The 12,750-nt window shown below is 40.8% G+C and overlaps 1 protein-coding gene across 5 annotated transcripts in view; it reads left to right on the top strand.

The window, feature by feature from the left end:
* Positions 1–11,741, top strand: part of JPH1 (junctophilin 1) — a 91,895-nt gene extending 80,154 nt beyond the window's left edge. The window contains exons 4-6 of one of the 5 annotated variants that reach the window (XM_070802717.1): positions 2,054–2,691; positions 9,201–9,296; positions 9,741–11,741. In XM_070802717.1, the coding sequence (XP_070658818.1) occupies positions 2,054–2,691; positions 9,201–9,281 (719 nt within the window). In that variant the 3' untranslated portion in view covers positions 9,282–9,296; positions 9,741–11,741. Of the gene's footprint in view, positions 1–2,053; positions 2,692–9,200 lie in introns of those variants that run through there. The other 4 variants (XM_070802715.1, XM_070802716.1, XM_070802714.1 and 1 more) reach the window with 4 other exon arrangements.
* The last annotated feature ends 1,009 nt before the right edge of the window (positions 11,742–12,750 follow it).

The following is a 12,750-nucleotide window of genomic DNA, read 5'->3' as shown; positions in this document are numbered from 1 at the left end:
CCCTTAGTGCAACCTATAAATGTGGGCCCTTGGGAATTCTCACTTCTGGGCTTAATATATTACATGTTGCATGATATTTTATCTTAAGGATCCACAGGAGCTGTGTGACTTTGGGTTTTTCAGCTACTGCAGCTGTTTCCGTATCAGTAAAATCAGGATAATGCCCACTTGCTAGGATTTTGGTAAGGCTTAACACTTTGGAAAACACCTTGTATAATAAATGGCCATCTCACAATAAATAATTAGATTGTCCCAGGAAGAGCAGTGACTAGTTGGTAATTTTTTATTTTTATACAATTTTAAAGGTTATTTCCCATTTACAGTTATTCCAAGATATTAGCTGTGTTCTCCTTGTACAGTACATCCTTGAGCCTGTCTTACCACTTATATAGCTTGTATCTCCCACTCCCCCACCCATACACTGCCTGTCCCTCCCTCCCCACTGGTAACCACAAGATTGTTCTCTATACCTGTGAGTCTGCTAGTTTCACATATTCATGATGCTAAGCGAAATAAGTCAGAGAAAGACAAACGCTATCCCTTATATGTCAAATTATTTTATTCCCACATATAAGGGATAACATATGGTATTTGTCTTTCTCTGACTTATTCCACTTAGCATCATGCCCTCCAAGTCCATCCATGTGGCCATAAATGGCAAAATTTCATTAGTCTGTCAGTTTTGGGTGTCTAAACCTCTTCTTTATCCATTCATCTGTTGATGGAAGTAGTATGCATTTTTAGCAATCACAGATAATTGTCTTTCAGCCCCGCCTGGGGTGAGGGCTGGGCATGGAGGCAGGAAGGAAAGTGATAGAGGCAATGCTCTGGGATTGACAAGAGCTAGTCAGTTCCTATAAGCAAGTTGATGGGTGAGTTCTCCTTTGGATACTCCAGAGATGATACAGTTATTTACCTCCCATTTGCAGAGAAGAGGGCCAGTTGGACTGGGTGACCTTGATTTGATTTCCTTTGATGAGAAATGGTGGCTGGGTGAAGTGGTGGCCAAAGGCTGTACAGGGGAGGCTACTGGGGAAGGGCAGAGTGCCTGGGCCTTGGAGCACATCTGAGGTCTGCAGAGACTTCCTTCTCTGGATGCTGGCCTCCTGAAGTGCTCAGAGCTGGTGGGACAGTCTTGTAGTACAAGTTCTCCCTACTCTCCCCCAAACCTGCCCATAAAATAACAATGCACCAGGGTCCCTTTTTAAAAACATGATTCTTTTTTATAAAAATAACATGTGATTGTTAAACAATTCTAAAGTACTCAGAAAAAAAGTCTTGAGACTGCAGAGCCAAGGACAGCTGGCTTGTCTTAACTCTGATGCCTGCAGAAACGCGGCCAATGCAAAGCCAGACTCTGAAGGGCCTCTGAGTAAGTTATCCTGTGAAGTGTAACCTACACTGCAGTGTTTGTTTCTAACTGGGCGGTTTAAATGCTCCTTTAATGAAGGGTCATTAAAAAATAGGTTATTTGCATGTTCTTCTCCTCCAATGTAGATGATTTTTTAAAACATTCTTTTTAATATATTTAAGTGTTCTAATATATTAAATATTAAGCATACAAGTCAGTTTATTTTTGTATATGAGCATATACTTTGTATTTTAGTTATACCATGTAATTTGAACATGCAGATTAATTATGGTGCTATCAGCAGTGCTCCATCCATATGAATTCTGCCTCCCTGTTCTGCCAGCAGGAGGAAGGGAAATCAGGACTGTTTCACTTTTATGGCTATCAAAATAGTGTAAATTAATGGTACATACGTGCGTGTGCGTGCTAAGTAGTGTCCGAATCTGTGCGGCCCTTTGGACCATAGCCTGCCAGGCTCCTCTGTCCATGGGATTCTCCAGGCAAGTACATAATCACCTTAATCTTTCTCCCAGGGCATGAAACATCCTTGTGCTTAGTCAAAGCCTTATAAATATATTTTAGAGAAAAAGAGGAAAGGCTAAGTTGATTTAGCAAATATTTATATGTTTGTAGCCATGAGAGGAATAAGCCTTTAGGCCTTATTTTTATCACCTCCCCTTCTGTTGTCCACTTTCTCCCCAGGCCCAGATTACATCAAACAGAGATTTCAGGAAGGTGTAGATGCTAAAGAAAATCCCGAAGACAAGGTCCCGGAAAAGCCCCCCACACCAAAGGAATCGCCTCACTTCTACCGCAAAGGCACCACACCCCCAGAGTCTCCTGAGCCAAGTCCCAGACAAGGCCGCTCTCCCTCCCCAAAGCCCGCAAGGAAGCAGAACCCCAGTTCAGGGGCGAGACTCAACCAGGACAGACGCAGCGCGGCTGAGGAGAAGGTGACAGCCGCCGTCAACAAGCCCTTGACCTCCAAGGCCCCCCCCAAGGAGGTGGGGGCGGTCGTGCCCTCCTCCAAGTACTCTGGCCGCCACCACATCCCCAACCCCAGTAACGGGGAGCTGCACTCTCAGTACCACGGCTACTACGTGAAACTGAACGCCCCCCAGCACCCTCCGGAGGACACAGAGGAGGAGGGGTCGAGCCAGTCTTCCTCGGCACTGGTGCACAAGCCGTCACCCAACAAGTGGAGTCCCCCTAAATCTGTGACAAAACCAGTTGCCAAAGAAAGCAAAGCTGAGCCAAAAGCTAAGAAGTCTGAACTTGCTATACCAAAGAACCCAGCGAGCAGCGATGCGCGCCCTGCTTTGGAAAAAGAAGCCAATTCAGTAAGTTGTACGAGATGTGGTTCCCTGTCCCTCTGCTCCTCTGGGTTCTTCTGGGTGACATCAGGGGAGATTGATGCCTTGATGACAATAAGGAGCCCAGGGCTGTGAAGGGTAGCGTTTATTAGCACCAGTAGCCTAGCCACCAGGGGCTCTCCAGGCAGCATTCGCGACCTTCCTCAGGCTTCCTACAGGTGGGTTCACGTGACCACCTTGTCCCAGCTCCACTTTCACAAGCCTTTACCAGCACGTGGTGGTAAGCTTCATGGGAGCTGTCTTACTAGCTCCAGCTGTGGTAACAAAAAACTATACCTTGAACTGGGTGGTTTAAAAAGGAAACGATTATTTCTCACAGTTCTGGAGGCTGAGTGGTCCCAAGATCAAGGCACCAGCAGATCTGAGGTCTGGTGAGAACCCACTGCCTGGTCCATGGACCACGGGCCACCTTCTCCCTGAGTCCTCACAGGGCTAAGAAAGAGGAAACTAATACCGTCAAAGGGCTCCAACCTCATGACCTGATCACCTCCCAAAGGTCCATCCTCCAGGGCTTAGGGCTTCATTGTGTGAATTTGGGGGCAGGGGACACAAACGGGCAGCCTGTAACAACAGCTGACTGCTGGGGCTGGGAAGGAATCACGGGCCTTGGCCCAGAGGCCGGCTGTCGTGCTCTAACCAGGAGAGTTCCACTGCTGTTTGCTACGTTCTTAACTTGCCTTTAGACTCCACCCCCACAACAGTCAGCATCTTTCGACAAAACATCTTTTCTGGCTACTATTGTGAATTATTCTCATAAATGTTTAGTTTGGATTTTATTTAATAGCCAGGCTTTTCAGAACTACTGCTTTCCCGTATAAGAAGTGAAAATTTTCAATTGGTTAAGAAAGTTACTTTGGTTTTCTAATTCCTCAGAGTATAAATCTTCCTAAAATTTCAGTTTTCTCGTAGATGCTGGTTTTATTATGAGTCTTTACCATTTTTATTATTCAACCAGAAAGCTCTCATTGATATTCAGTAAGATTTAAAAGTCTGTTAAATTGTTCACCTGGTCATATGGCTTTGGAAAAGATTGTAATTTAGGGAAAAAGCCACAGTTGACCCAGTATTGACTAGTAATTTCTGAGACATATTTGCATAAAGGCGTAGATTAATATTTTGGCCAATAGGAATATAACCATCAGTTTACTTTTGTCTGTCAGTCTGCTCATAGGGTTAACATTGAAATTCATTTTTCAACTAACTTTTACATTTGAAATTTCTTGGGTTTATTTTGCTAATATCTATTAACATGGGTTCCCACCTTCTTTAAATTCTCACCTTTTTAATTATCTAAATATAAATTAATCAAATTAACATGATTAACTTTCCAAGAGTCAAGCTTTTATATAGATACGTGGTTTTCAAAACAGTAACTTTGAGACTCACTGTTTAGTAAGCATTTTTTTAACATTGATATATCAGTATCCTGATACTAAATATGTGTTAATGTTATCACTACTGAATTTGTTAAATGTGATAACTTCTCTTTTGGCTTTCAGCATTTATCCATAGGGTTAGTCAAGCTTCCCATATAAATTGGTATTAGTTTGCTTGATTTACAAGAGGAAAATTCAGACAATACAAGGCTATATCGTTTATACCTTTTGGGTACCCGTTAGTGGGGTTCAGTTGATTTTCAGAACTCCCTAAGGGAAAGTACATGCCCCAGTGTCCCTTAGGTGAGTTACCTAGTTCTTACCTGTAATAAACTGATTGGTATGTTTGGTGAATTGGCGCCTTCTTGTTTAGAAACAGCATCTGTTTCATGGATATGCAGAACATTCGGAGTCTAGGAGTCAGCCAAGCATCTTGCAGCTCTGCAGGCTGGTCTCTAGGGTTCCCTTGGACACCCCAGGATAGGAGGCAGCCAGCAGCTCTGTACCTCTGTTAGGAGCTGGAAGTCAGGGCTGAATTGGCGCCTGCTTGTGTATGGAGAAGGAAATGGCAGCCCACTCCAGTATTCTTGCTTGGAGCATCCCATGGACGGAGGAGCTTGGTGGGCTACAGTCCATGGGTCGCAAAGAGTCGGACACGACTTCACTTTCACTTTCGCTTTCTGAAGAGTTTTAACAATTTAACAAGAGATTTAACAATTAACCTTCCCTTCCTTGATAACAGAAAGCTGCCTTTCACACCGCTGATAACTATTTTCTTCACAAGGAGTTAGGATAGTGACAGAATCATCCTAAAGGTAGTCAGTGAATGACCTTTAAAACAAAAGAGCTCTACATAACAATTTTGAAATTAAGACAGTGTTTTAAGTTAGAAGTTTACAAATAACAACTTGGAAACTCATAGAAACATTCACACTAAAGCAGACATTAGAGGGGAAACCAGACTGAGTTCCTCTTTGTGAAACAGTGTGAGAGGTCCACTTTGAGTCAGAATCACCAAACAATTTGCAGAATTGTAGTCAGCCAACTTACTGAGAGTGTAGGCTACTAGCTAAGGGTGTGGCCTCTTATGCCAGACCATAGGTTCAAATCCCAGCTGTGTTACTTACCAGCTCTTTGACTTTTAGGCAAGTTTCTTAACCTGCTCTGTGACTTAGTTTCTTCATCTGTACCTATATCAAACATTGTGAAGATTAATATCAGTGGTTGTGAGTTGATACTTGTAAAGGTCTTAGTTCCTCGCATAGGGTAGGTATTCAGAAAGCACTGACTATTATTAAGTTCACCTCAATACTAGTTGGAGCATAAACAGTTCATAAATATTTTCCAGTAGATTTTGATCCATCCTCAGGATCACCCTGGGTATTGATTCCTAGAAATAGAATCTTCAGGGACACAGGCTAACACTTGGGAGAAGGGAAGCCACAGCAAGGATTACTTAACAACCTTCCTCCAGTCTGTGACTCCTGTGGGCAGTGGTTGCATGTGGACTCATGTCCCAGGAAAGTACATTCTATGTGATGCCAAGATTTTTGTAGGATTTTTGCAATATGGCAACTTGGGTAGAAGGCAGTAAGGAGATATCTTGAGAACCTTATGATCAAAGAGACTAGTGAGGGGTCTTCTAGTTAGGAGACTCAACTCCTGAGAACCCACACTTTTCTCTTAGCAGTTACACTGATCAGCTTCCAAGTTTAAGATTTACCCAACCTTTCTTCTGAATTGTTATAAAACCTAAGGCAGCCATGTCAAATCAGGTCTGAATCATACACACACACACACACGAGTAAACACATATAATTAACTTTTGCTCTTTTCATGTTTTTGGAAAAGCTTGAAGTTTAGCAAATTGTACTAACTCTTCAGAAAATTCTTCATAATTTTAAATGAGTGATAGTCTCTGGAAGAAAAAAATTCTTGAGTTAGAATTTCTTTCCATAGTTTGACTTCCTGCACTTTAGTTTCTAACTGCCTGAAAGTTTCTTCTAATCAAGACTTGTACTCTGCCCTGCCCCAAGAGCTTCTTGTATTACACCTGTCTCAGTCAGTCTTCAAAAGCAAGACTGACTTTTTCTTTTTGCTATTTTAAGCTACAACTGGCCACTGCAGTCATGTTTATGAGACTTCACCTTAAAGCTTTCCACTCTGTACCCAGCCCAGGTGTCTGATGAGCACAGAGGTCATGTGTTGATATCCACCTGTTAGACATAACGTCCCAGAATTTATTTTTTTTACCTGGCTGTTTGAGCCTTCTATTGCCAGTTTACTCTTATCTCTGAGTCATCTTTAAAAATAGCTTTATAAGTAGATCTATACTGGTAGGATAAATGTATGTGTATATTAGAATATATATGGGAGAAATACTTACTCAGTAAAAATTATGTCTGTATAAATATACACAAACCCAAAATACTAACCAATTCAAAAAGTTAGATAAATTCATGGAACCTTTTAAGGACTCATAGAGTGGGAGTGAAAGGTCCAGGAACACCTTTACTGAAGGTACTTTCTCTATCATTCTGCTTTCTCAGGGTCCCCTGTAAGTCACTGGACTTTGCATCATATTGGTTTGACGTTACTTTCCCTTGTCTTCTTTCATTATCACTCACTGTCTTGAGGAATTATGAAATGAAATCCACTAATCCAAAAGAGTTGAAAGAATCCCAGAATTCTTAACACATTCCTAAGAAAATCTAAACACATTCAGTGAGCAAAGTCTGTTCAGTATGTATATTAATAGCATTTCCGTAATCTCCGGCCTGACTAATAACGTTGAAAGATCATCAATTATTTTCTGAGTTCTAAGAGTTTCCCTACATTATTTATGTGTTCTAAGTTAGCCATAATTGAGGAGTTACATAGGTTAGTACTCTCCTGTTAATTTAGAACACAACTATTCTAAAAGACGCATTGGTCATTATCTGATGTTTTTCTGATACTATAGGATACCGATGAAAATGCCATTTTAAAGAAGTTGATGGTAAATTATTTTTAAACTAAGGCCTGTGACTTTAATAGAGATGAAGAACATGTAGTTCTGAAGTGAACAAACCAAAGTTGTTTAATCTCAGTTCTAATTTATTCAAACTGGCTGAGTAACCTTGGGCAAGATACTTACTTTTTTGGATTACACTGTGAAGAATTATTTTCCTCCCCTTTACTTGGAGTTTAGGAACTAGGCTTTTTCTTCTAAGAATCCCTCCATAACACCCATTTTTATTCCTCCTGTCACCCTGATTTTATGAATCACCCTGTTCTTCATTTAATACAGTGAATATATCTGTTCAGCCACCACATGTATAGGACTTGGAAAAGTGGAAGGTGGGTTCTCATTAAAGACTGGTTGTCTGGATGAACTGGACAGCCCTTATGTGTGGGTACACAGTGGTGAACAAGGAGGACCCCTGTGGGACTCAGTCTAGGGGAAAAGATGGCAGTTAACAAGAAAGGACAGTAGTGTGAAGTGTTAGGACACAGAAAGAGGAGGCACTCTGACCTCTACCAGGGAGGATGTGGCCTTATCCAGAAAGGAGGCCTCCACGAAGGACACGGGACTAAAGCCCTGGACCCCGTGAGATGAGCACTAACCAATGGCAGTTCCAGCCTCACTTAATCACTCACCACCCCCCAACAAATCACATCATTACAGCATCTGAAGACTGACACAGTCTCACCGTAGGATAATCAACTATAGTACAACTGTTTCCTCGTCCGTAAAATGAGAATAAAACTACCTACCCCATCTCCCTTATAAGGCAAGTTTTAGAGCACTTTTAATGCTATTTAAGAATTAGACACTATTTTAATAGTTAACACCAAGAATGCCTCTTTATAGTAAAGATAGCAAAACACAACCAGATCTAAACAGATGGGTCATACAGCGGTTTTGTTTTGTATTTTAAAAAAAGCAAGTAAATTTGGGGCACTTTAGACTGTGTGGTATTTATTATAGTGGTACTTACAAAATACGATTCTGTGATTTGTTAAAATATAACTTGGTTTCTGAAATGCTGTGGCTGTAAGCAGAGAAATTAAAAATTAGATCTTGCACAGTAATTTACGAAAGGGTTCAATTTCCCACTTGTAGTTTTTACCTTAAGGAAAGGATGGTATCCAAAAAGAAGACCAGGAAAAAGAAGAGTCAAAGAACCTCCTCCTGAGTTTTTCCTGAACTTTCCCGGAGCAGCCTCACCATCCTTCAGATTTCACTCTCCTGTTCCCAGCTGCCTTGATGAGGAAATGATTTCTTCCTAGTCCAAATTACACCCTACCTAACAAAAATACATCTCTAATTCCCATCAGTTTTAAACCCATTATGGTGAGCTGTGTCTCACCCAGACTGTTGCCTAGTGTTTTAAGGTATTTTAAAATACTGTTTAATCAGTATTAGATTCATTTTTGTATGAAAGTTCAGAGATGACTCCATCTAAATACAGCATAGCTATTTTTAGTTTATACCTTTTAGAACTGTTGTCATTATTCATGCTTTATTTACTGCAACTGTGTTGTTGTTATTCACACACTAAGCTATGTCCAATTCTTTGCAACCCCTTTGGATGACAGCATGCCAGGCTTCCTTGTCCTTCACTGTCCATTGGAGTTTGCTCAGACTCATGTCCATTGATTTAGTGCTGCTATCTAACCATCTCATCCTCTCCCAGCCTCTTTTCCTCCTGCCCTCAATCTTTGCCAACATGAGGGCCTTTTCTAATGAGTCAGCTCTTCACATCAGGTGGCCAAAGTATTGAAACTTCAACATCAGTCCTTCCAATGAATATTCAGGGCTGATTTCCTTTAGGATTGACTGGTTTGATCTCCTTGCTGTCCAAGGGACTCTCAAGAGTCTTCTCCAGCACCACAGTTTGAAAGCATCAATTCTTAGGCACTCAGCCTTCTTTATGGTCCAACTCACACCTGTACATGACTACTAGGAAAACCGTAGCTTTGACCATATGGACCTGCAACTGTGTTGTGTCTTTTCAAGTATTTTTGGTAATTGGTTTTGTGAGCTAATTTAACTATTGCTATTAACTTGGGAAGGTGACACTTAGAATTTTCTGTTTTGTTCTGTTTGATTTCCAGGGCCCTAATTCAATCATGATCATCCTCGTCATGCTGTTGAATATCGGGTTGGCCATTCTTTTTGTTCACTTTCTAACTTGATTGGAATTAGGAAAGGTAAGAATAGCCTTAATTTCTATATAAAATCACAATCTGTCACATTCTTTTCCCCTATTCAGATTTACATTTTTTTAAACAACCGTGCATTGTCCTTCAATTTAATTTTGGCTGCGCCTGAATATGATTCAACATAGTTACTTAATGATATCACTGTTTTGACCCTTCGGTGAAGTCATGACAACTAGTGGTGTGAGCCCACGGTCCTCTGCAGTGGTGTCATCAGCCCTTTAAATGGCACACTCCAGGCAGACTCAGACACAGGGAAGGAGGCTTGGAATTAGGATGGGCTCACGAGAGAGAGAAAGATGGAAAATTCAACCGGAGGACCTGTCCAGTCCCCCTGGGAAGGCGTTGTGGCTATGGGGTCCTCTGGGAGCTGAAGCAGGCAACCATGTTGGAGAGCAAAACTTAATAATCATTCTTTCTTAACATCTGCTGAAGCAGCCCCATCCGGCGAAGTTCTTGGCATTGGCTACTCCATCTGTCCTAGCAGAGTGTGACTAAACTGGAGATGTATGGAGCTGCTTTTTTTTTTTTTTTTTTGATGGAAGTCAACAGCTGCCTTACTATTTTACCATCTGACGTTGCTAGTAGGGAGCTGGGGAAACAAACGACCGCCCTAGGAATGCGGTCGGAGGACTGTGTTGCTGCGGCCATGGTTCCAACATTCACTCCTGTCTCAGTAGAGGAAGTAGGCAGCAGCATCACTCACCAGTCTTATGCCACGACCTGCTGCTTTCTCATCTCCTGGAACGTCCCGGGAGAGAAGGTTTTGTCGGCTTGTGCACGGTTCTGTTCATTTCTGCTGTTTACTTAAATCTGATGTGTGGTCACCTACAGCGTGCGGTCCTGGCCGGAGGAAGCACACGTGTCACATCTCGAGGAAAAGAAAACAACAGAATTCTAGAGAAAATGTGTTTATTTTGATAGCAATACATCATTCATGTCATTTTTAGTCTTCCTAAACCTGTAAAAGGCTGTTTAAAATTTAGCGATTTGAAGGCATTATACCTAAGAAATCACTTAAACATTTTTAAAGCTACTGAGATGAATTTATTTATGCACTTCAGAGGTGCTAAATTTTAAAAGCTGAAAGACAACAGAATTCTAAGAAGTATAGTCAAAATGTTGCATGGGTTGCAGTAATCAGTGTTTAAAGGATTCAGTTTCATTGCTGACGTACTTTACCAACCAAATAAAATCTTGTCAGTGGCTATGTTAATTCCCATGAAAGTTAAGCAAGATGCTATTAATAACTGCTCTTCTCTTTTTTTTTTTCCCCAACTTACAAATTTTTGTTGAATACATTCAGGTAGAGCATAAAGCTTTGTTCAATCAGTGCTTCTCAATTTTATGCCTTTCGTGTTTTTCAAAGTCCTTTTGTAATTTTATTTCACACTTTAAAGGCGTAGACAATTTTCAAGTATCTGTCTTTTGCAGTCCTTTGTTAGTCTGACATAAACTGATTTTTTTTGCTGTTTTATAATTTATTCTTTATTACTCAGAAGCATGCTTATTTAGAGAAACTGTGGGCTTTATATAATTATTTAAAAAGAAAATCAGGGGAGGAAAGTTATCCATTCAATCTTGGTAAAACATTGAGGAGAGGGAGCTATTCCTAAGTATTTTCACGATCTGCATGGTTTAATCAGATTCTTCTTACCTTATTTGCTACCGTTTCAATACAGAAGAGAGAAGTCATATGTTAGCACAGATGGGAGTGAATGTCACCTGCAGGCTAGTGACCCAGTGGTGTTTTTTGCAGAAGTTCAGTATGTTGAAACTCCTGGGTGTGACCAATATGGAATAAAGAAGAAAGCAGAAAGAGAGCAAATGAAAATTATAACTTGTATATTTATTTTTTACATTTTCCTTTGACTTTTAAATCTAGGAAGTACGTTTTTACCCAAGAAACGTTTCAGTTCCTGTGTCGGTCTCCATACTCTCACTGCTCCTTCCTAACCCCATAGCTCTTGATGCTGGGAAAGCTGATTTTTTTTAAAAAAAAACGAAATAAAATATTTAATCTTAAGTGTTTATTTCAAATGTGTAATGCTTTGGAAGTAATGGGTAACAGATAATAAAGGATATGTTTATAAAGTGAGCATGTTGGTTCCATTTATAAATATATGTATGATTTATAAGCTTTTTTAAAACAAAGCTCAAATTGTTGGTATTTTTCTAAAATGTGCACAGCTGTATTTTACATGAAAGGCTCTTTCTAATGGGTTGTTATACTGTACTCTACATTTTGGACAGCACATGAAGTCTGCCAATGTACTTAATAAAACATGACTTTGTTTATTTAAAGTTTCTTGCTGTGAAAAAGAACTCCCTACCTGCGAGTTCCGTTATTTATAATCCTTGAAACCAAAATGTATAATGTACAGTTTTCACAACTGTATCTGCTCTAATAAAAAAAAAAAGTTGGTTATTAATAAAGTTGCAGGTGTGTTTCCTTTAAGAGTAAATTACTGTCTTGAGTTATGTGGAATTTTTTGATGGTGATGGTGTTGAAAGAAAGATCTGCTGAAAAATTAATAATAGAAATGGGGGGGTGGGCACAGCAAAGTGCTCAAAGAATCCACCTGGCAGAAAGTCACAGTGCTGCACCATTTTTTTTTCTATGTTTCTTTCACCTTGGGCCTTTCAAGTAATTTTGCAAAATAAGATTCTTGGCTCTGCTCGTTGCCTCCATTGTGTATGTGCTCAGTCGTGTCCAACTCTTTGCAACCCTATGGACTGTAGCCCGCCAGGCTCCTCTGTCCATGGGATTTCCCAGGCAGGAATACTGGAATGGGTTGCCATTTCCTTCTCCAGGGGATCTTCCCAACTCAGGGATCGAACCCATGTCTCTTGCATCTCCTGCACTGGCAGGCGGATTCTATCAGCTGAGCCACCAGCCAGAGTCATTAACTGTATTAGTGCCTTATCCTAGGTTTTAAGTCCATTCCTGTTTTCAAGGAAAACATCAAGTTGAAGTAAATCTCCTGCACGGGCACTTTGCAGTTAGTTTTTTGTCTATTGTGGGCCAGAGAAATCGATATGTTACTCTAGCCCCTGCTGCTTAGGTACAAGCAGCATGAATAAATTTATACTTCAACAAACCTGCTGCAAATAGAACTTGCAGCCTATGAGGAATAATAAAAAGGGCTTCTCTAGAACAGCTTCCCAGGAAGCTGCCACAGCACCTTTAAATCCCAAATTGGTCACTCCTGTTGCGAGCTAAGGTATCAAAGATCCCCACAAACATAACGCGCAGAGTTATTGGCTCTAGGTATTAACAGATTTATCAACTCAGATGATTCCTCTCCTAGCAAATCCTCCAGGAACAGAACAGAGAACAAACTACTGTGAAGCAGTCAGGAGAAGCACAGGGTGCTAGAACAATTACCGACTCCAGATTCATGTCCAAACCACAGATTTCAGTGGCTGAAGCCAAAAGCTAGGG

Source organism: Bos indicus, chromosome 14 (assembly GCF_029378745.1).
Source record: "Bos indicus isolate NIAB-ARS_2022 breed Sahiwal x Tharparkar chromosome 14, NIAB-ARS_B.indTharparkar_mat_pri_1.0, whole genome shotgun sequence".
Classification (NCBI taxonomy): Eukaryota; Metazoa; Chordata; class Mammalia; order Artiodactyla; family Bovidae; genus Bos; species Bos indicus.
This window is presented reverse-complemented; position numbering and strand designations above follow the sequence as displayed.